Raw genomic sequence first — 25,017 nt, forward strand, 5'->3', positions numbered from 1 at the left:
TAGTTTTGCTTCTTTTGGAGACAATTTTGTTGCTTTAAACTGGTTTCTTAGCCCAGCTGAGAGTACTTGGGGGTTGCTGTCCTGCCTGACGATCTTTGGTGTGCACATTATTATCCTCTGCACTATCACAGACATAAGCCATGATCATGGTTAAATTGTTGTTGGATCCAATCTATTTGATTACAGAATTGAATGAAAAAAAAAAAAAAAAAAGAGTGGCAGGGGAAAGGACAGCCCAAACCTAAAGTCTCCTAAAAGATGTTCCTGCTGGTTTCACTTCTGACTTTATGACACTTTTTGTTTCTCCGTCACTGTCAAAAGTGGCAAGCAAAGCTGGCTCCCGTCACAGCTCCATGACCAGATTTCAGAGGCTGAACGGTGGACAGCGCTGCAGTCAAAAGCAAACTTGGCAGATGGATTGCAGGATAGTGAGCTCTAAGAAATGTATCTGTTTGAATAGGGCTTTACAGAAAGTCATTCTCTGCGTAGAAGACATTTATACCTGGTTTATTTCCCCAAGTTCCCACACTGGCTTCCATGTAAGTCATTGCTCTGCTCTAACGTCCACTCCTGAGCCAGTGCTTATGATGGAGGTCGGGGTGGGGGTGGGGGTGGGGGTGACAAGCATCTGAGAGTAAAGCTCTGAAGCATTACTTCTCCTGCCTGTATTTTTTAGGCAGCTATTATATTTTCTTTTTGGGGGGATAGGTATTTTTAAAAATAGGACTTTCTAGAAGACAGCTAAAGTTTTAAGTTTATTGACTTCCTTGAAGTCAATACTACAGGTATGCTTTTTAACAAAATAATTTGCCACATTTGAAAAAGGTGTATGCCTTATGTGGTTGAGTGTGACAGAACCCCAAAGCTGGTTATAAGTGGGGTTTTCAAAAGCTATAGCTTTAGGTGAAAATAAGGGAACAGGGAGAATGAAAGTAGCAAATACACAGATTCAAAATAGCAGCAAACAAGAAAGGTTGGCACTGATTCTCAGGTCAGTCTGTCAGTGTTGTTATTACCAACTAATATTGGCCTATCCTAATACTGTTACTGTGTCACAATGAGCCAGTTCCACCAGCTTCAATACCCCACAGTGAAAGAGCCAACAGGGAGGTGCATTCATTCTCAGTCTCTACCAGAATGTCTCAGTCAGGACGCTATGGGGGGTAAGATCCTGGTGAAAACCATAATTCAAAAAATGTGCTTCTGTTGTGGGATGTTTTCCTGGGGAGATGCACAGAAAGGCCTATTCACATCTGATAAAACAGACACTATAGAATGTGACTGTATCCAAGTTCAACAGGAACCGAGTGGCTCATGTCACAGGAACACGTATGATTCTTGAGCCGCTTCTCCACTGAAATGTCCCACCCCAGATGGATGAGAGATGGCACATTGAAGCTCCCTGGAGTACCCAACCTTAGCCAGCCTTTCTTTTTCTGTGTATATAGTGCTCTTCCCAAGACCACATATGTAACTGTCATCTTGTAACCTGAAAGCAAGACATAGTGAGAGGCTGGAACCTCAGGTCTCGTGGGTCATCACAGCTGCTCTGGTTACAGATGGCCGTTACATCCCAACCGTCAACATCTTTCTCTCTACGTATTCTGTTGTGCATCAGTGTTGGTACAGCTGGGAAGGGCCTGTACAGCCGTGGCAGCTCCTAGACAAGCAATCTAAACAGTACCCTGAGTTGTCTAGTTAGTTGAAATACAACTTCATGAATCTAGATGAAGAGTCAGTGAGGGAGGCGAGCAGAAGGGTATGCAGTCTGAAAGACTGGAAGCGTAACAAGGATTTGATCTATGTTACTGCTGTTGGCTTTGAAGAAAGGAAGTGTAGACTATGAACAAAACCATGCAGGTGGTCTCAGGGTGTTAGGAACAAAGTGTGAGATGGAGATGTCGGCTATGCAACTTAACTCAATCTGATTGATCTAGGACTAGACTCTGCCATACTTTCCAGAAGGGAGCACAGTCCTGCATCACTTTGATTTCTGATTTCTGGAGCCTGATGCTGAGAAGCAGTCATGTTATTCTGTGCCCAGACTTCTGACTCACAGACACTGTGAGCTAATAAGTGTATATTTTTAAAAATCAGACTATTTTTGGAGCAGTTGTACTGAAGCTAACTAAATAAAAGAACCTCGGGGTGAAAGGCACAGAGGATTCCCATACCCCATTGTCCTAATGCATTCCCTTGATCACCATCACCAACTATGTCTACTATAATTTGTGAACCTACACATCACTATAATTTAGCTAGTGCCAGTGCTTTACATTAACACTTGCTCCTGGTATTATACATGCTATTAGATCAGACATATGTACAGTGATATGTATCTGCCATTATAATACTAAACACAGTAAATTTGTTGCTTGGGGGCTATTGTTATATGCAGCTAAGTTTGTGGGACTATCTCAAGACATCAGTAGAAATTAACAGAAAGCTCAATAAAATATGGTTTAAAATTTTTATAAATTAATTTTTAATTGACAGTAAAGAGATACTGATATGATAATAGCATCAGAATTAAGGAAAGCCTCTAAGTTGACTGATCTGAAACATCATGATACCATTGAGAACTGACATTGTTTCCATCTCTCTTCTCATCTTGTGATGTGGGCTTCATCTCCAGTGTCACAAACAAGATGGGTGTCAGGACACAGGCAATATAGTAAACATTAAAATATGTAGGTAAAGGAAAGAGACTTCTTCTCCTCCTCTTCCTCTTCCCCCTCCCCCTCCTCCCCTCCCCCCTCCCCTCCCTTTCTCTTCTTCCTCTTCCTCCTCCTCCTCCTCCTCCTCCTCCTCCTCCTCCTCCTCCTCCTCCTCCTCCTCCTCCTCCTCCTCCTCCTCCTCCTCCTCTTCCTCTTCTTCTTCTTCTTCTTCTTCTTCTTCTTCTTCTTCTTCTTCTTCTTCTTCTTCTTCTTCTTCTTCTTCTGTGAAAAGACTCCCTCAAATGATCACTTCTCTATGCCATAGTGGCTTTTTGTCCTTCATTATGTATCCTCTTCTTCATCAAAAACAAAACTCAAATTATTGGCTGACCCATGACACACTAGAATAAATGTATTATTTTGACTTATTTCAAAATTAAGGCACAGCAAAGCCATGTGCCTGAATTCTAACTCCTGAAATATTCTTGAGTTAGGGAGTAGCTTTAAAGAAAGGGGTTCACTTACTCTTTCTCCACCCCTTCCTCTCTCTTTCTTCCTTCCCTTCCCTTTCTTCCTTCCTTCCTTCCCCCCTCTCTTTCTTTCTTTCTGGTTACCAGCCAGAATGTCACGGCTGGAGCCACAACTGACCTCCTAGCATGAATGTAGTGCTAACGTAGAGTCACTGGCATGGTGGTGCACACCTTTACTCCCAGCAATCCGGATGCAGAAGCAGATAGATCTCTGAGTTCGAGGCTAACCTGGTATACAAAGCAAATTCCAGGACAGCCAGGGTTACACAGGGAAACTCCCATCTTGAAATAAACAAAAAGTCATGATAGGTTTAGGTGATGGGCTTCTATACTTTGTAAATAAATTTCTGGTTATGAATTAATTGACAGTCATTGAATTTAATCTCAATATACCAGTAAAGAGGGCCACATGTCTGTAAGAGGGAAGTATGATTAAGGTTAGTGGAGTTAACTTTTCAAAGGTAAAGAAGCTGAGATGTCCACTCTGTTTTCTATTCTTGGAGAGCAGTGGAAATAAATCACAGACTGATAGCCTGATCTTCAAGGGTGTGTGTGTGTGATATTTTTTCAGATGTGTGGGATGAACTCTGTATAGTCCTTTATAAGAGAATTATTTGACCTAAAGGAATCTTGCTGGAAAATGTTACTTTTACTTTCATAGAATGGTCAATTTGGGAAAGTCATTAATTAGAAATTGAAATATCAATTTAATTTTTTTTTTGATTTCAGGTTCTCCAAGAAGTTCACTTAGTGGTGAGGATTCAAATGTTTGGGGATTGTTTAGGGAGAAATCACAGGGAAAGGAGGCACTGGAGAAAAGGAAGCTTTCAAAAGCCACGTTTTCAAGCTGAGCACTACAGAAGTGATAAACTTGGAGGAGATACAGAATTCATGCCTGCAAGTTGTTTTCCTTGACCTGCTTTGTCAGAAGTTATGATCAATGATATTCAGTTACCAGCAACTGTTGAGAGCTGCTTCAGATCAAGGAGTGGAAAGTAGGTCAAGACATGGACATTCTTACACTGTGAATGAGGCCTGTGGAACAGGAGCCGTTCCCCACAGCTTCAGCACCACGGCAAACATCTCTACGTGATTATTTACATGTGCACCTTGTTGCTAACTTCCTTTACATAGTATTCAAGTAGAAAACCAGACTAGGAACAAGTAAATGGACTATGTTCTAACTGAAAAGGACACTAGAACTATAGTGCAGCTATTTACTTAAAATCAAAGCACTTTTAGAAGAACGAATAAGACTCAGGAAGTTCATGAAAATTACAGGATTCAAGAAAATTCAGAAATTTTCAAGCTTCACAGAGTTACCCTCCAAGAATAGAAAAAGCAGTAAACAGTTGTTAGAAAGGAAACCGGTCATTTTTGTGAGTCAACACCTGTGTCGTGGTGGGTTTTCCAGCAGTGCAGCTGCTTTTGCCTAACCCATACTTCTGTAAGTAGCCCCAGTAAACATTTCAGTTCACTAAGCTAGACTTGTAGGAATCATGTTACTGATCTGTTAACCATACTTTATCAGATGAATACACATTTGGTACATCTCCCCAGGAAAAGTCACCTAACAGATAGATAGTAACTTCTTTATGAATTAAAAGCTATGAGACCCCCCAAGAACTGTCTGCAGTTACAGAACACTTGTTGACAATGCACAGGCAGGCACTCATGTCTTCTGATTTCATGTAGAAGTCAGGTTGAAAGTGGAGATGGGTTAGTTTTCACTTAGTCCCTTCTTGGAAGTGAACAATTGATTTTTTAATTTAAAATTATGCAAATACAATTTTAAGTCCTTCCTACTTCTAACCATATAGACATTTCAAAGAACTGCCTATATAAAATTTCAGTGTTTACTGTGTGTAGGATTCTAGAAATTGTTTTTAAAAATCATGTTAATCAAGAAGAAAATGTGAATTGTCTTAGGTTAAATAGAAAATATAGAAATAGCTCTTATGAGGTTAAACATTCAACTACATGTAAGGCTTCTGCTGAGAAAACTTCAATGGAAGGAAAAAGCAGGAATTAGTTTATATTCAGACATGAGTTCATTTTGTTGAGTTATTGTATAGTAAGCAGCCATCTTAAAGTGACAAATCGCGGGGCATGAGTTATTTGGTTTTGAAAGGTTCAAAATGCATCTGTCCTATAAGGTGGGCTTTTCCCATGAGAAACAGAACTACTCAGCCTGTCAGCTTTTCTTGCTTATGGTCAGAAAGTGATTATCAAGTGTCTCTTTTAGCAGGCTAGGCCCATCCAGAACGCTGACTATGGGCTGTAGACATAGCTCAGCCACTAAAGTCTAAGGCTCGCATCCAAAACATCAGTAGTGATGCTTACATTTGTCTGTGGATTGGGGCCTCAGAAGGTGCTAGGTGGGCAATAGACCACTGGGAGTGAAAATAGAGGTTTAAAGGCATGGTGCCCAGTGATGGGAGCTGGGACCACAGCCAGGGCTCCTCTGACAAGATGGTTCCTTAAGTGCCATTTAAAGAGGCCCTAAATTCAATTAGCCTCAGAATGCTGTTTGTTATGCTTGGATTTATGTCTTTGGTCTTACTGAGTATGTGATTTTATTCAAGGTGGCCTGGTTGCTTACCTAGGACAAGGGCATGAGTCAGTTTAATTTTTGAGGCTTCCCTCTGTTGTTTGTTTGTTTCATATATGCATTGTTTCAAAGTTCATCAAACCACATGGCTTTAGAATCCCATGGGCCTGGGAATTTCCGTTGTTGGCTCTGGTAATTACTCAGAGTGGTCTGACAAGTCCTATGAAACACCCAGACTTAGGATCTCTATCTACGAAATGGTATTGCTTGGAGAGTTATAGACAGTGAGCAATGCAAAAACTCAGAACTATGGTTGATTACCTCACGTCTAAACTGGAAAATCCTACCAGATGCTTCTAAATATGCATCTAGAATAATTCGTGGCATGAGTTTGAGTCACTCTGCTTATGCTCCTGGTGGACTGCATACGTTCAGTCACCCACCCACTAGCTCTTTAGATCTGTGAATGAAAGACAAACACATTAACTTATTTTTGAAATGACTTGGCTACTCAAAGGCTGGGCACTTCCTCCTGATACACTAGGCCCAAGCAGGAAATTGGCCAGTGGCCACTTGCCTAAAATCTCACATGGCTGTTTGGCTCTGTCTCCTGCAGCTACTACATCCATCCGTCTCTCTCTCCCAAGTTATGGCAATTCCCAGTCTCCTTTTTCCCAGTTCCTAGCCCATGCAATTTCATAGGCCCCGCCATGTCTCCCTTTGCCCAGCCATTGGCCGCTGGCATCTTTATTGATCAATCAAAAACCAACTGGTGACAAGGACCTTCAGCATTTGGACAGGCAGATTCCTGATTAAATCAAAGCATTAGAACAAGCCCCAAACAACAATGGTTCTCAACCTTCCTAATGCTGGGACTCTTTAATACTCTTCATGTTGTGGTGGCCCCAAAACATAAAATTATTCTTGCTGCTACTCATAACAGTAATTTTGCTACAGTTAGAATCATAATGTAAATACCTTTGTTTCCAGACAGCCTTAGGCAAACCATGTGAAAGAGCTGACCACCTGCTCACCTAACCCCAAGTGATTTCGATCCACAGGTTGAGAACCACTGAACTAGACCATAACTGTGTTCACCTTATTCCCCTCTACCTCAGTCAAAGTCATCCTTGTCTAATCTTGAAGGTGCCCCAAGCCTCAACTCTACTGTCAGTACAGATGCCACAAGCAGCCTCTTAAACGCAGTTGGGCTTAGAGAGAAACTACTCAACAGCCTATGACAACTTCCCATTTCACCTTTTCCTAAATGCCTCATTGCTGTGTGGAGTCCTACGAAGTTGAGCCCTGAGCCATTACTGCAGCATCTTCTCTTCCTAAAGCTCCTACCTCAAGAGGAATATGTTTCTGCCTCAGCCTCTTTACAATGAATACTCTCTTCCTAGAAAAAAAAAAAAAACACACCAAAACACTCCTTTAGAGTTGTACTTGGTTCTTTTCTTGAAGTACATTCCAAGTCTCCCATCCAGATTGGATGCATATGCTCATTTAATGATACTCCAGAACAAATGTCCTATCAACATTTAAAATGCAATAATAAAATCAATACCAAAAGCCATTGAAGTCTTTCTATGCAGCCTATATTTTGCTGTTTTCTCCCCCCAAAGACAGGCTTTTTCTCTGTGTATTCTCTGACCTACAATAGATCATTGTTAGGAGCCTCGGTGAGCTTGACAGCATTCGCCATTACAAGATGGCGTAGGCATCCTGTGCTCCCACAAGTAAACAACTAACTGTGCAGGTGCAAAAGGCAAAAGCCTGCCAAAGTCACTGCCCATCCTGGGGCGTAATATGGGTAATGAGTGAACAGCCAATCAGAAGTGAACACACCACTCTAGGGTACATATAGCAGTGCCTTTCCAGGGCCTGGGGTCTTCCGCTTCTGCTGATACGAGAATAAAGCCTCACTGTGGTAACTACCCGAACACTGCCTCTTTCGCGGGTGAAGGGGATTCAGAAGGGGCCCGGAATAGATCATAGCTTAGATGAAGTCTCAGGGATGATACCAAACATCTTCATCGACATCAAACATCTCTATTGGGTATTTAAGAATTATTCTCTCCTCCCCTGTATTTCACCAAGGGTCAATGTATGCCATTCCTTTTCTATTTCATTGTTTGTGGTGTATGTGTGCACATACACCTGGTGTGCACGCGCATGTGCCTGCAGTTGAGCATGCCCATGTAGAAGTCAGAGGTTGACTTTAGGTATTTTTCTCTATTGCTTTTCACCTTCTAGAAATGTCTCTCACTGAAACAGAAGCTTACTGACTGGCAAGACTGCGTGGCTCTGGAATTACAGGTACTTGTTGCCACATCGGGATTTTCATGAGTGCTGGGGATCTGAACTCAGGTCCTCGTGCTTGTTCAACAAACACTCTATGCATAGAACCCATCATTTTCTGTTTGTGTTATTGAATTTTTTGCTAGTATCATCTCCTAAATATAATAAGGCCGTATATAATGTTCAGGCTGTAGGACAGGGGCATTTTATAATCTGCTCAGGTACTTCAGAAAGTTACATATGCACTTTTAAACCATGTGAAAAAATTTATATTTCTAGGTAAGTGTTATTCTGGAATATATATATATATATATATATATATATATATATATATATATATGTGTGTATGTATACATATATATACATATATATAGATATATACGTATATTTATACATATATATACATATATATATACGTATATATATATACACGCACATACACATATATATATACATAAAATTTCAGAATTCAATCTTGAAGTATTTTTAAAAAAATATTTTAAGTGTATCCTTTCAAAGTTTTACATACTTATACAATATATTTTAATTATAGTCTTCCACCACCATCTCCCTCCAGCTCCCCCTAGTGCCTTCCACTATGTCATTATCTCAATTTCATCTTCTTAAAATAAAACCCTCTTATTAATATAACTCTGTCTTAGTTAGGGTTTTACTGCTGTGAACAGACACCATGACCAAGGCAAGTCTTATAAAGGACAACATTTAATTGGGGCTAGCTTACAGGTTCAGAGGTTCTGTCCATTATCATCAAGTGGGGAGCATGGCAGCATCTAGGCAGGTATTCTGTAGACAGAGCTGAGAGTTCTACCTCTTCATCTGAAGGCTGCTAGTGGAAGACTGACTTCCAGGCACCTAGGAAGAGGTTCTCAAAGCCCATGCCCACAGTGACACACCTACTCCAACAAGGCCATACCTCAAAATAATGCCACTCCCTGGGCCAAGCATGTACAAACCATCACAAACTCCCTAATCCCTACTGCTGTCTACATGTGCATGGATGTAAAGCTAACCACTGGAGTATGGGCAACATACTAGTAACTGTTGGGGTCCAGGAATTTGGACCTCACAAATCACACAAACACCAATCATAATCAGACAGGGATAGTTTATTGAGCATGCTGCCTGAACTGATCAACCAGAGCCATGGTCCAGATTTAGCAACTGTACTGTGACCCCCGAATTAAGGTCTTACAGGGCCTTTAAAGCCTCAGATCTATAAAAATCTGTGTCAAGTTATGCCACCAATCAGCATTTAAGGATAGAGGGATTTTCTTAGGACTGTGTCTCTGTTGTATAATTATCCTGCTTCTATTGGTTGTGATATTCAATGCTGGCAGTGGACTTGCCTTTAACTTGTCTACCAAGATGGGACTTGTCCAACATTCATGTCTTTATGTCATCCAGGATGTCATAGCCCACATATATGTTCTTTTTTTTTCTGCCAGTTTCCAGGGAGGTCTTGGGAATTTTAACTTTACTTGGCCACTACTCCAAATGAAAGTCTTATTCCAAATAGTTTCTTATATTAGTGAAGGTGTCTCTCTTATACTGGGGTCCATCTCAAGGGCAGGTTATACCATCAAAGCTTATACCTAGGTGCAAGAAGTACTCTTGGGTGGTTAGTTTGGGTCCAAGCTTATTATGGCTAACTATACAAAACAGTTCTACTGATTTCTATCGTGATTGGTTTCCAAGGCACAGAAAATAACAGAATATGTGATCAGCTTGGGAATGAGAAAGTTTCCTAGAAACAGCAGAAACGTGAGCAAGTTTCCTTATTAAGGTAGGCTAGCCAGAAAACAGTTACCTATGCCTTAACACTTTACCTAGGCTCAACAGTAGCTATGTTCGGAAAGGAGAGTGACTCCGTCCTCAGCAACCATGAACTGCCTAATCTTCTCCACTATAAGTAAAGATACAATTAGATAAAAGAGAAAATAGAAAAAAACCCATAACATCCAATTAAGTATATTATTTAAAGGCCGACAATATAAAGTAACCACTTTATATTGTGTAGAGTTGTCTACGGGCTACAATGTGACAGTTCTGGTAAGTGGCAGCTGTTGTTATTATTACTATCATTATTGATTCCTCCTCCTCCTGTTCCTCCTCCTCTCTACTTCCATCTCTACCTCCTGTCTTCTTAATGAAATGGAAATAAATAAAATGATAGTAATAGGGCTTTCATGGGGACAGGATGCTTCTAAAACAGCCAATGGGACTGGCTGTTCTCACTGTGCAGAGAAATCCTCATCACTTTTCAGGCAGCCCTGGAATCCAGGCTCCTAACCTAGTGCGGACTCTGCCTTAGCAGTTTTGCCTGACCCCTCACTTGTTCCTCAGAACCTTCTGGACTGATTCTGGGATGACTGGGTGCTGGTGAGAACAGAGCTGCCAGAAAGAAGCAGCCCTTGACGGTTCAATTACAACTCCAAAGGAGAACTTTCAATGGTTTATCAAAGTATAAAAACTCTTAGCAGTAAAAAAAAAAGTTTCACTTTTTTTCTTTTAAGATATACTTTATATTCTGAAGTACTCAGATGCAGTTTCAAATGTACTGTGTTCCCTTGTGAACATCATTCAATTACATCCAATGCTGTCATCGGCATCTGAAGGACAAAGCAAGACTAGGGAATTGCAGTTGTTAAAACTCACTGATCTCAGTCTGATTTCATCAGTTTTTATGTACACACACACACACACACACACACACAGACACACACACACACACCACACACATCACACACATCCATACATAAACACACACACATCACACACACATCACACACACATCCATGCATACATAAACACACACATCACACACACATCCATGCATACATAAACACACACATCACACACATACATCACACACACACATCACACACATCCATACATACATAAACACACACACACGCACACGTATGTGAATGTGGCTGTTTTCATTTCTATTTCATGTGGAGACTCATGTAGCCATTGACTCAGTCAGTACCCAGGTGTGGCCCATCAGTATTCAGTGGGAACTTCCTAGCACCTTCATTTGCTCAACTGATACCTCATAGAAACCAGAGTTTCTTTCAATCTTATCTCAAGAATATTATGTGAAGAATATTATGTGAATACCTATATAAAATCTTTAATTAACCAGTTGCCTTTCCCCCAATCCATGATATTCATAAACTTGGAACAGAAATCCTAATTATATACAGGACACCAGGAAGTATAGTAAATCATATTATTTCCATGTCTAAAAATATTCTAGCAGACATGGGACACACCATTGTAACCTGCAAAGTTGATGCTAGGAACCATGCAACCAACTTTAAAAGTTCTTTTAAGTTGGGTATATTTATAGCTATCCTGGAGTGCATGAGTTGCATGCACTCAAATGGTTCCCAATTGAATTTGCCAGAATTTCAAATTCCTCAATGGGATGAACCCTATGAAGACTGTGCATTTCCAAATGGACCAGCCCTGCCCACCTTTTTCACTCTCTTTGGGACAATCTTTAAGCCTCTTTAAGCTGCCTGCTCCCTCAGGGCTATGGCTTCTGCCGTCTTTTCTGCCTGGAACACTGTATATAGTTTTCAATAGCTGGCTCTTTGTCCCCTTATAGTATCATCTCAAACTGACTTCTTTGGTTTTTCTACACTAATACAAGCTTGTTAGATTCAGCAAAAGTATAAGATAGTAAAATAAGACTTTGGATAAACAATAACTAGAAACTTTTCGTCTTTGTTCCCTGGAATATGTGGAATGTGCATATACTAAGAATATTATGATTTGTGTGAAACTCAAATTTAATGAGATGTTCTATATTATAGTAACCCACATTATTATCTCTCTAGGCTATTCACTGTTAAAAAGTCTATTCATTGTCTTACTCTCCTGGACCCAACTCAAGCACTTTAGAAGAGACCTGCCTTTTAGGAAAGACCTAGTAGAGTCAGAAGACCCTAGATGCATAGATTTGGGGAGACGCAAAATCTAGACGACCTTTCTCATTTGATCAGTTTTCCAACAAATTGAAAGCAATAACTAAAAAAAAAAAAAATTTGCTTGAGTGAAAAGAACAAGTCCGAGCGAGCTCAGAATAGGGTCACAGGCAGTAAGCACCTTCCCATCTCTGTCCAAGTGAAACGCCCCTGAGACTTACTTTAAGGGTTAGCTTTATTACCAAGTTCTGGGAACTGTTCCTGATTATAAGGAAAGTCACCACACACAAACAAAGAGCATGGAGGGTGGATGGTGATGAAGTCAAGACAGAAGTCAACTCTCCTCTTGAGCCCGGGATGCCCAACCAGACGAAGGCAGCCTTATTTGGCCTCAGCTTTTGGAAAGGTTTGCTGCCCTCAGCGTGTTTGCTCGGTTCCCTGGGGGACCCACCAGGGGCGCGGAGGTGCACTCCACTCGGATGCACTTCATCTGATCGGCTCAAGCAAGGTTCGTCCGTTCTAAAGCAAGCTGCGTGTGCGACTGTAGATCCACACTCAGGTCAAGGAGGCTCCCGGCCCCACGCAGCTCCACCCGGCTCTTGCCTGCCCTCCCACCCAGTAGCTGGAGGATGGTCCTGGGTGGCTTAGCCAAGGCTGCTGGTCCCCGACGTCTACGGCAGGACGCGCCCTGTCGTGTGAGCCGCGTGCGCGCCCAGTTTGGGGACGGCCGCCTCTGCCGCTGACAGGTGCTGGCCTGAGGGCGCGGGTGTGGTCCCCAGTGCAGCTGGAAGCCCGCGCCGGCCGCCTGCAGCTTTCCGAGCTCCTGCGGGCGCCGAGGGGGAGCCAGGGTGCGGCCCGGGGGCGCTCAGTGGTCTGGAGCATCGGAGTTCCGAGCTGGAAACTTTGCAGACACCGCGGGCTCTCGGTGACGGCTCCAGCTCGGGCCCCCGCAGGTGAGGCGGGCAGAGGCGGCGGCTCCCCGCGGCGGGAGGGCCTCGGCCGCAACCGCTTTGCTCTGAGCTGGCCTGAAGCCGCTGGACGCTCCCGGCTTGTGCTGCTGCGCTGGCCGCCGCCGCCGCCGCCGCCGCCTCCACTCTCCCGGAGGAGGCGCAGCCGGAGAAGGAAGAGGAGAAGCAGTCGGAGGGGAGAGGAGGTGCGGGGCTTGGAGGATGGAGCCCCGGGCTGCCGCGGCTGGCGATCCCGAGCCGGCCGCGTCCCCCTCCTTCCAGGCCCGGCTCTGGAAGAACCTGCAGCTGGGGGTGGGCAAGGGCAAGGGCGGCGGAGGCGGGCGCGCTGGGGGCCCCGAGCGCCGCACTGCGGCCACTCCGACCCCGTCCCCGCCGCCCCCGAGGACCACGCAGGACGCCCTGGCCGGTGTGGGGAGTACTGGCAGCAGGTGGAGCGGCTTCAAGAAGCGGAAGCAAGTGCTGGACCGAGTGTTCTCCTCCTCGCAGCCCAACCTGTGCTGCTCCTCACCGGAGCCCCTGGAGCCGGGCAGAGCGGGCAGAGCCGAGCAGGGGTCCACGCTGCGCCGCCGCCTACGCGAGCATCTGCTGCCCGTGGCTAAGGGGTCCTCGACAGCCGGGGGTTCAGCCGGAGTAACGCCTCCTGGCGGACGCTCTCCGGACTCAGCTCATTCTTCTTCCGCCTCATCCTCCCTGTCCTCTTCTCCCCAACCGCCCCCGAGGGGGGACCGCGTCCAAGATGAGGGCACACTGCGCGGGGGCCGTGGGGTGCACCTGTGCCACCAAAAGAGCTCTTCTCTGCCTGGAACCGCGTGCCTGGAGCAATTGCTGGAACCGGCGGCGCTACCTCCTGCAGAACCGGCCCGGGGTCCCGCGGAGTCGAAGGCTCAGCAGAAAGGGGAAGAGAGCGGCTGCAGCCAGGTGAGTGTCAGGTGGCCGGCCGCCCGGCGAGCGTGCGGGCCACGCCTCCAGCTCCAGGCTGCCTTGGTGGCCTCTGTGTGTGTGTGTGTGTCCGTGCGTGTGAGTGAGTGAGTGTGTGTGTGTGTGTGTGTGTGTGTGTGTGCGCGCGCGCGCTGACTACTAACTAGCTGAAACCGAGCAAAGACATTTCGCTGGGGTTTAGTAGTAACAGTTCAGACTTGAACCCTGACTTGATTTTGATAGGAATGACACCTGTGGCCAAAAGCACTTTAGGTAGCTTAACACACGGCTAAAGAAAAGTTTCAAGGTGGCTTGGCTGCTTTTTGGAGGCATCCTGCAAGATGCCCAAAGAAGCCTTTTATTTTTCTTCTTTGATAAGAAAAAGCTAACATCCCCCCCCACCCCCCAATTTACGAAAGGAAATCTCAACTGTCCGATGGAGCACTGTCTGAGACAAATGGCTAGCACTGGACATAGGAATGCAGAAAGGTGAGTTACGGCTTAGATGGGGATTTAATTGCATTAATTTGCTAACTTCTTGGTATTCTCTTCTTGAAACTTTCTACTGCAGGTGAATTACTGCCTCTGGGGTCAGGAGTGGGAGGGCTGCAGGATCGGAGTTAGTAAAGCAGATATGTTCCCATGGCTGTAAAGTTGGTAGTCACCGGAAGCACGTGCCTCTAAAACATTCTACACATCCTGTTGACTAAGAAGACAAGCGTTTTTTCATTGTTTCAATACAAGTTCTAAGCCAACAGGGGCTGTGCTTACTCCTACTTTTAAGAGGGAAACTTTTCTTTTGTAAATGTCTATCACATTTCAAATATTCAGTTCTATGAGGGAGCTAAAGTAATTGTTTTCTTCTAGTACCGCTTAGCTTATGACACTCCCATCCCTGCAATTCTGATCATGTTAAGTGAATGGTACTCGTTAAAACTTTAAGTAGAAAAATAGCTAGCCAGAAAGAAATATTCGACCAAAACTGAAAGTTTTACTCCTCGGTTACATGAAACAAGAAGAGCTCAGAAAAACTGTATAGCTTATCTACTACTTTTAAAGTGCAGTTTCTGGGGGAAAGTAGGCTAGGAATCAGTCAATTAATTTTTTCTGTCTAGCGAACACTTGATGTTCCAGACAAAGCTTATCATATCAGATTAGGTAGGCACCATTAACAGAGAAGGCCCGAACAACTTCATCCTTTATTGTCTTAAACAGACCTAAATAGAACTCCTTCTTTCTTTTTTTTTTTTTTTTTAATTTCAAAAGTAAAGTGAAAGCGTTTTTAAGGTGATTGAAAATTAAGTGTATGTATTGGACAGAACTTATAGGATGAATAAAGGGGCTTGAATGGCTTACAGGCTGTGACCCAGCTACTCCAACAATGGCTAACAGAAGGCCCAAGAATCCAGTAGTTGTTCAGTTCGAGAGGTTGGATGTCTCAGCTGTCTACAGTATATGACAAAATCCTGAAGAAGTAGGCTCTGATAAAGGAATGGATGTGCGAGCAAGAGCGAGCATGAGAGCGAGAGCGAGCAATCAGAAAGAGATCTGGCTTCCTTCTTCCTTGTCCTTATAGGGGCTGCCAACAGAAGGTGTGGTTCTGATTAAGGTGGATTTTCCCATCTCAAAGATCTGGATTAAAGGTGTATCTCCCCACATCTAAGATCTGGCTCAGAGCTGGGTCTTCCCACTTCAAAGAATTTAATTAAGAAAAGATCTTCACAGGTGTGCCCAGTCATTTGGCATTCTGGTTAATTCCAGATGTGGTCAAATTGACAAGCAGAAATAGTGTACTAATCCTGGGAGTTAAAGGAGACACTTTTGAGTTTCTATATATCCTAGTGCACGTTTATTTTAATGCTGAGAGATTGATTTGATATTTTATCTTTTCTAACTTTTAGAGCAACACATAATAATAGAATAATTTTGGAAGGTACCTACCATGTTACAGTGAAAGTTAATTTATGAAGCTATTTTGCAGCCCATTGAACTAAGATATTTTCAAAGCACAAAATGGAGTGCAGAATTAATCTTTGTGGATGCCTCAATCCACTGTTTAAAAAAATCAAGACACTTTTGAAACTATCGACTTTTCTTTAAAAACATGAGTATGACTTTTGTGTAGGAACGATCTAAGCTGTTTTGGAGTGCATGCCGATATAACGTGTGTGTGCTTTCATCCCGTGTTGGGCACTCTGCAGCATCACACTGCACAACACTCACTGCAGTGCTGGAGAAGTTTTTGTCAGTTTATGGATTAGAAGCTAAAGCCCAAAGAAGTTAAGTGACTTTTCCAGGATAGTGTGTGTTAGTAAGCAACACAGATAGATGTGTGCTTGTCAGTGTTCACAATCTTTTCCCAGGATCTTCTTCCGTGAACTTCTAAACCTTGAGTTTTGGGATGACTTTGATCTGTTTAATAGTACAGGCATACAAGCCTACATGTTTTTGTAACCCCCCCCACCATCACACCACAATTTTATAATACATCATCTGTATTAATTTCTAATTTGGTCTCGGATGCAGTGTTGCACATTTTACTACATTTGAAAGTCCCATGTTTATATTTCTAAAGAAGCTTTTCACTGTAAGGAACCAGTATTTCAATATAGATCTTAGAGGAATGCTTTAACATTTGAAGTAAAGGTAAAAAAAAAAATATTAATGAGTGGACAGTGGAAGGTAGGCAGAGCAAACAGCTCTATGGGGATGGCCAGGTATAGGCGTGTCCCCAGCCTCTCCTTTTCATGAGGCTTTGCTCTCTGAGTACTGGAAAATGTCCTCTGAAATGGCATACAGGTATGCTTCATCAATCCTCTGATCAATGAAGAGAATAGTCTATAGTCTTTTAAATACCTTTTTCTTCAACCAAAAGGAGCTGGATCTACCTCCAAAGAGGAAAGAGAAGAATGGGAATTGAAACCTGGAACTGAATTCATTAAGGTGCCCAGGGCAGGCTTTGGTCTTTAGATCCTGCCTTTTCAAATGTGTCTGGGGTGGGAGGTGGGGGGAGGGGGGGCTTTTCTGTCTCCAGAACACCTGTCATGGGGAGGAGCTAGCACAGGGAACTTTGTTTACTGGTCACCAGCATAGGAGGAAGCACACAGGAGATAAGACAGTGAAAGCAGCTATTATCCAGTGTCCAGATTACCATTGTACAGCTCATTGTAAAATCGGGCAAATTCTTGAAAATTTGCGTCTTTTCTGCTTGTTCCTGGCATCAGCCACGTTCTCCAACACACTCCCCACTTCTCCACCTCCAGCACTGCAGGAGGCCCCAACAACAGATGTTAAGCAAAAGTAAAAAAAAAAAAAAAAAAAAAAAAATCACTTTGGACTGCTGGGGGAAAGATTTAGAAGCCACATGTACACGGATTAGATGAGCAAACTGCCGTCTCCTGCGTCCCAAGTGGCCTTCTCAGCTCTTCTGTAACACTAACAGTGTAACAGTGCCTTCTCCTATATTATTTTAAAGTTCTGCTTTGACATTAAGAGGGAAAGAAAAAGAGGAAGAAATGAATGGAGGGAGGGCGGAAGGGAGGGAGGAAGAGAAAAAGCAAGGGAGGGAAGGAAGAAGGAAAGAAGGAAGGAAGGATGAAAGAAAGACCCTTCCTTTCTGCTGATTCTCATTCACACTTTGGGCCATAGTGTCATACCAGGTGCCTTCCATTTTCTATACCACAGTTGGGAAAGATGCCTTCTCAGTTTGTGTGCCCATCAAAAATATGCCAATTTTATGTATTCTGTCTTGATGAGTTACTAAATTTATATTTTGCTAGAATCAGAAAGTATTTTGAGAAGAACCGAGGAAGGAGCACGTTGGAATTTTTAGATGAAAGCATGTAGTGTTTATAAATGTTAAACCTTTATTGCATTTTTTTCTTTTTAAAGTAAAATTTTATTGAAATTGCTTACGTAGAGGAGAAACCCAACACATGTAAGACAAAATGGTGGAGAATGTTTTCAAGTCTATAGGTAAAGCACATTTAGCTTTTTAGTAGCTTATATTAAATATTACTTGGGTTAAGGTTTTGTCAGGTATTTTAAATATTGCTTCAAAGAACATAGCTTAATCTTGGGGAAGGTACAGATTTTAAAATGGTAATTCCTAATCTAGATGACTAACCCCACTGAGAAATCAAACAGTGTTAAAAATCAATCTCCTTAAAGCAGTTTTATTAGTGTAATTTTATGAAGAAAGCTGAGGTGGGATGTGGCTTCAGAGTCAGAGGAGGAGGCTCCAATCTGGAGGTCCCTGAAGTTGCTCTGACCTCAGTGCTGTTTTCAACTACAAGGACCCACAGTGTCCCTCCAACCTTATGTAGGGTAGCTTCAGTCCCTGGAAAATTGCTGGACTGAGAAACCTGCAAAGGGAAGTGTTTAGATACATGAGGCTGGTCTGAGCTGCAGCCACTGTTTGTGGTTGTTAGCAGCCTGAGGTTTGTAGGTTCTGCCATTGCAAAGAAATTTATGGCAGAAAACAAACGAATGGGGCTTTGCCAGTTCTCATTTTGTTTGATATGAAAAGTATTTCACTTGCAATGGTCAAAAAAAAAAAAAAAAAAAAAAAAAGGCAAGACAATTGAGGTAGTACTGGTGATACCACAATTTCAGTCATAAAGAAATTGAGTAAGTTTTAGTAAGTGTGTACTCGTTATTATGGAAGCATAAGTGAACACGTGAAGGAAGAAAACAGAATTAATATATGAATGTAAAGAATAAGACATGCTACCCTCACTTCTTGGAAAAGAATGAAAAGAGTGGGTCATTGTGCACAGTGAGGTCCCACCACCTTTGGGAACATAGTGTGAGCTGTTTACAAACCCTAAGTTAATGAAGAGTGAATAGTATGCCTAGGTTCCCGGGTTTTGTTTCTCATTCCCATGTAAATGTAAACAATTGTAATAGATGTGTGGTCCTTTGGATATTTTAAAGGTCATGGCATCTTCCTACTCTCACTCCCTTTGATCATCATCCTCTTTATTTGGAGCAATCGGAATTTAGTTTGCTGAAGCCTCAGCTACTTCCCATGCTCTCACTAGCACCACCACACCGGGATAGTTTGGCAGCCCTTAATGCACACAGCTGACCTATGAATTAGTATTGTACAGCAGTCCAGGGGAACGGTTTCCTGAAGGAAGAGATTAATGGATAGGCTGAAGCTATTCAGTGATTAGGTCTCTGGAAAAACTTCAGAATTACTTTACTGTGCAATGGAGTACTTGCCTCTCTGAAGCCAAGTCCTTTTACACACGGCAGATATACTGGATAGTCCTCTTTCTTCTGATGGTTCTTTAGACATGAGGGAGTCAGTCCATGATCCTACTGAATGGTGGCTCTGTCATGGCTCAGGGAGTATCTCCTGGTGCTGTCACTAACTTGTGGCAGCTGCTTACTCATCTGAGTCTCTGGCCTCTGGCAGTGCTGCTTCATGTCTGCATTCCTGATTCCTGCTGCTCAACCTTCAGCTAATCTCTGAATAGTGAGCTCTGCTCAGACTTGCTTGCTTCTGTTACTCTTCCCGAGCCCTCTCTGAGTTTCCTGTCCGTACTCAACAGTCTCCTCTTGTACCCATCCCATACTCACCATTAGAAAACTGTCTCTCTTTTAGAAATGTACAACTTTTCAACCACAACTGAGAGTAAAATTTCAAATTTGACTGTCAGTCTTATTCTCACTAGCCGATTCTGCCACCTTTTAAAATGGTTGAATGCTTGATACGTGAAGTAGAGGTCAGGTAGAGGTCATTGATACCCACAGTGATTCCTATGTGTTTATGAACCTAACTAAGGACAGCAAAGCCTCCCTCCGGAAAGTCTGCAGCATTTAATGGTTACTGATGGTTCCTCCCATCACATTTGCCTGTTGAACTCTGGAAATCATTCAGATTGCTCTGTAAGTCTACAACAGTGTTCGCACCTAATCCTAAAGGCTTACTGCAAAGAAAGCAATGTGAAATGTATCAGCACTAAGCTTTTTTTTTTTTTTTATTGATTGTATGATCCAATATTTGGTTTAAGTTAAATAAAATATTAAAGTCAATTTCACTTGTCTTTTTAAATTTTTATTTCTATTGGTCAGTATTGATTTACAGGAAAGATCTCAAAACTCCAAACTCTTATGTCCACAAGGCTATGGAAGCAAGGATAGTGTGCAAAGAACGTGGTCACTCCATGTTAAACGAGAGAGCTCATGTTTGTTCCCTATTCAGCTGTCCTTGTCACCCAAGGCAGAAATGACAGTTTTCCCATTCCTTGGTGTTAGCATTCTGTCTAAGCTCCACCCGACAGTTACCTGGCAACAGCCAGGTAGGTCTGATCTACTATTAAAGGGGCTGCTTGCCCCCTCCTCACTCTCTTGATCTCTTGCCTTCTTGTTCCCACTCTGTCCCCTTGTCCTTTCCTTCTTCTCTTCCCTTCCCCCTCTCTCCCCATTCCTTTTCTCCCTTTCTCTCCACATGTTCATGAGCTCATGGCTGGCCTCTACTCCTCTACTGTTTTACTCTCTCTTTCTCTGCCTCTACTACCCTCTTTAACTCTCCTTCGCATGCCCTGAATAAACTCTATTCTATACTATCCGTCGTGTGTGGCTGGTCCCACAGGGAGAAGGGATGCCTTGGCATGGGCCCACTGAGGCACCCAGTTCCTCCATACCTCACCACACCTCCATAGAACATATCTCCCTTCTCTTTACCTCTTTATAAACACATCACTTAGTAAGAATGAAAAGCTCAAGTTTTTGTGCAAAGTTTTAGATTCCTGAGCTTTTTGGCTGTTCATATATTTTCAAAACAATCACAGGCCAAATCAACTATATATCGTGTCTAAATTTACCCACCCGTTTCAACTTTCAGCAAAGAGAGCTCATGGCTTACTTCTCCCCTCCACTGATACCACACTGGTGCTTGGTACAAATTGTCTGGAACAAAGTAGGTTTGAATACATTGTGCTTCAAGCTTATCAGGAGTTCCCTGGAGTGTACCAGCCAGGAGAATTAAGTATTAGAATGAAGCTCAGAATCCAGTGGGGTGAAGTGCACATGAAAAAAGGGATATGGTCACAGCAATAGTGAAAAAAAATTAGGCTCATTCAAGGAAAGTGGTCGTGTGGATAAAAAAAATAACGTTGGAAGGCTCTGTCATTGGAAAGTGTTGTTTCATGGATATCGCTTATTTTGGTTGATGAGCCTGTGGAGAGGCAGAGTTTGAGCATAACAGAGAAGGTGGGTATAACTTATGGCATAAAGTCCTTAAGGTTTAGTGTAGTTTTTACAGAGCAGTAGGAAGTCACCTCACTTAGTCTAAAGGCAGAAGATGGATCCCTCATCCATTGTAAATGGACAGAGGCATACGATGTAAGAAGACAGGAAGATTGTAGGCTTGGGGGCAGCATTTGGAAAATGGTCTACTCTTCCTTGTTTTGCAGTGTGATTGGGATTTGGACACGGGGATGGTGAAAGTGTATCTGTAGAGGCACAGAGGAGCTCACGTGTCTTATGTATAGAAGAACTAGATCAGTAGATCTGGAGACTAGATCAATAGCGTCAGGGCTTGAGGTAGGGAAGTGGGTGAAGGAAGAAAGGAAGGCTGGCTGGATGGTGGGGAGATGCATGAGTTCTTCAGCACAGACGGAGTCCTGGAAGTGTTGAACAGGTGAGGCTGTGGGTCACCCTAAGAAGAGTGAGAAGAGTGAGGCTGGAAGAAGTGGAGACTCCGTGAGAGCAGGAGTTGTTTTCCAAAGGATGGAAGAGGGAAGGATCTGAGAGAGAAGACACACATTTTCAGGAGTGAGGGGCCAAGGCACGAGCGCGCTGCTCCAAGTTCCTCTCTACCGCTCCCTAATCAGGAGCACGTCTCAGCTGCTGAGTCGTCCGCTGTCTGCAGTGGAGTTGAAGTGAACACAGATGCCAACAGATGAGAGCCTCAGCCGCTTCGCAGTCCGGCGGCCTCTGACCTCACTTATCCCTAGCCGCAGCTTCCAAACCAGCGCCATTTCAAAGGACATCGACACAGCTGCCAAGTTCATTGGAGCTGGGGCTGCTACAGTTGGGGTGGCTGGCTCAGGGGCAGGGATTGGTACTGTTTTTGGGAGTCTCATCATTGGCTATGCAAGGAACCCTTCTCTGAAGCAACAACTCTTTTCCTATGCGAGTCTGGGCTTTGCCCTCTCAGAGGCCATGGGGCTCTTTTGCCTAATGGTGGCCTTTCTCATCCTCTTCGTCATGCGAAACAGCCGTCTCCACTTTGACCTCCCATAGTTCTTTCGCGTCTCGTCTGCCCTGTATGTTCCTTTTTCTGTACCTCCCCAAGAAGTCTGGGGGAAGTGCTTGGCTCAGGGTTTGACAGAGAGAAGACAAACACTGTATTAATAAGAAAATAAAAGAGAGAGAGCGAGCGAGCAGACATGTTTGAACTTCAGGACACAAAGGGTTAACATGCCAGCACACTTCTTCCTTTACTTGAAATTTTGTTTATCTTTGTTCACTTTAGAAATGCTTGTATTGAAAAGTGTTTTGGGGAGGAGAAAGGAGTTTTGAGTTTGCATTCATGCAGAATGGCTGAGTTAGCCATGAGTTCTCATGGCCCCTGAGCAGTAACCAGCCTGCCCTCTCCAGACTACAGTAGTTCCTGTTTTTGTTTTCCTCCTGTGTTTTCTGAGGCAGTCTTGCCATGGGGCTCCTGTGAACTGGCCAGGAACTTGCTTCAGAGATTAGAGGCATTTCTACCGCGTCTGGCTTCCTAGACCCTGTGTTTGATAGGTATTTGGGGGCCTTTCAGATGAAGTGATTACCATTCTCTAATCTATTAAGCAATACGAGTGCTAAGCGTCAAAGCGTACGCTGTTTACAAAGTCAGGAAAGCAAGAAAATTCTATAAATGTTCTAGTCACTTGAATTCTCAAGGTGCCTCATGGTCAGATTGGCAAAATATTTGGGAAAACAGTCACAGTTAAGGAGTTTTGAATGCAAAAGCTCTCTTGAAAAATTTTATTCTTAGTCATGGTGTGTGAGTGGAGCATGCTAAAATATCATCTCAGTTAAAGGCAAATGGCCAGTTTCTAAAACATACCAATAGGGTTTCTCTCAACACAGCTATAATATTTTTCTAGACCCTCAAGCCATACTTGGCTCTTGTTCCTGTATAAAGATGTAAAATAGCTTTTGATAAAAGAATAATTCAGCGTTTTCATAACTGCCTTTGTATAGTATTTTCAATGCATCAAATTAGAATTCTTACTATTCTCCACACGTATTTTGGAGATCAGAATAGATCTTGGAGACTGGTCCTGTGTCACCACAGAGCTCTTTCCAGGCTCATGGGCCCTCGGCACCAGTGAGCCTAAGAGCAGGTGCTGATTACACTGGACCCCATTCCTTTGTTGGCTTTTACTTTTTTGCATTTGTTTCATTTTCTTAATTATAACTGTTTCTTATTTAAAATTTTAATTAATTCAATATGTAATAATGATATATATACATATATATGTATATATGTGTGTGTCTCTGTGTGTGTGTGATAAATCTGATGGATGTAAACAATGTATACTGATTGAGATGGCTCAGCCAGTAAAGGTACCTGCTATGCCTGACCACTTGAATTCCATCCCTGGAATCCACATTGTGAAGGAAATAACTTATTCTGTCAAGTTGTTCTCTGACATACATGTTGTGCATATGTGTACCTACAAAAAAAATGTGAAATCTCCCCCAACAATGTGTACCGATCAAGCAAAGCAATTAGCAGGTCCATCACTGTGAATGTAGATCATGGCTTTGTGTTGGGAACACATCTCTTTTGGGGTGTCAGGAAGTTATTCTAACTATAGTCAGTTGCCCTATTGAACTGTACAACACTAGAATGCCTATATAATGGTAGCTTTGACCCATTAGCCAGGTCACCTCTACCCTCCTTCTCCCTCACCCTTCTGTAACCACCACTCTGCTCTCAACTCTATGAGTTAACTCTTCTACGACTCAACATGTGAATGAGATCTGAAGCGGTTCACTTGTCAGTGGTGGTGTGCATGTCTCACGAATGTATATCATGCAATGTCCCATCTGTTATGTGTGTCTCATGCACGTGTCATGCAGTGTCCTGTCTGTTTCGCAACAAATGACAAGATTTTCTTTTTTGTGATTTTCTTTTTTGTGATAGTGACCAAATCTCACATGTTGTGCCTGGATCTAGCCTTGATGGTGACTTGGCCCAATCCTGTCCTGCTTCACATACATGGCATTATTGATGGTTTTCTGATTTCCTCACTTCCTTTATGGGGAATAAGGAGTACGACTTAGGGGAATGGGAGAGATGGGAAGGGACCAGAACATGGCAGTTTCCCGTGCCCCATGTCCTGTGACTGCGTTTTTCAAGAGATGGGGTTTGGTAGAGGATTTCATACTTACCCCTCCCTATCTGACATTCACTGTCTCCAAGTCTTTCCTAATTAGCCTTTGTCAGGAATGAGGAAGGGCGTTGCAGAGGGATCTCTGTGCATCCCTCGTGTTCCTCCAGGCTTACTCTACTGAACTTTTCTCCCTTCCCTGTCTTCTTGCCAGCTTGCCTGTCAACTCTTTCACTTCTCTTTTGCACTTGAGGAACAGGCAGGGGAAAGAAGGCCAAGGCAATGAGTCTGTTTTCCTGTTGTTTCGTGGTGAAGTTTAAATAGTTGCTTCCTGTGACTTTTTTTTATCGCTATGACAAATGAAATTTGCACAAACATTTTTTAATTCAGTTCACCCTCCTACACCTCATCTTTTACATACAGTAGCTAAGGCAGCAGGGCACCAGTAGGGTCCTTGGAGCTGATCTTCCTCTGTCATTGCACAGTACGAAATCTCAAATGGTTTTTCTGCTCTAAGCACAACTACATGGACTAGTTCATTTAAAGAGGAAAAAACCATGTTTGTGGTTTAGTAAGGGGTGTTTTCACAAAGAAAATGGGAACTCCAGCTGTAAAGTGATGTGTAAGGAAAGCCTTTCATCAGTAGCCATCATTCTCCTGTGGGGACGTGCACGGCATCACAGTGGACAGCTCACTGGATGATTCTCCAATCCTTTCAAACTCAGATGCCACAGCAACTAATATGTCCGAACAGCATTTTCAAGATTGATGTGGCTTTACCTCACAAAATTATTCTTAT

The 25,017-nt window shown here is 43.1% G+C and overlaps 1 protein-coding gene and 1 pseudogene across 1 annotated transcript in view; both read left to right on the plus strand.

Annotated features, from left to right (window-relative positions):
* The first annotated feature begins 13,014 nt into the window (after positions 1-13,014).
* Mctp1 (multiple C2 and transmembrane domain containing 1) overlaps positions 13,015-25,017 on the plus strand; it is a 550,355-nt gene continuing 538,352 nt past the window's right edge. The window contains exon 1 of the mRNA XM_076927041.1: positions 13,015-13,878. Within this exon, the coding sequence (XP_076783156.1) occupies positions 13,162-13,878 (717 nt within the window). The 5' untranslated portion in view covers positions 13,015-13,161. The remainder of the gene's footprint in view (positions 13,879-25,017) is intronic.
* LOC143440312 (ATP synthase F(0) complex subunit C2, mitochondrial pseudogene) lies at positions 14,358-22,134 on the plus strand (annotated as a pseudogene).

Source organism: Arvicanthis niloticus, chromosome 29, assembly GCF_011762505.2.
Source record: "Arvicanthis niloticus isolate mArvNil1 chromosome 29, mArvNil1.pat.X, whole genome shotgun sequence".
NCBI classification, from domain to species: domain Eukaryota; kingdom Metazoa; phylum Chordata; class Mammalia; order Rodentia; family Muridae; genus Arvicanthis; species Arvicanthis niloticus.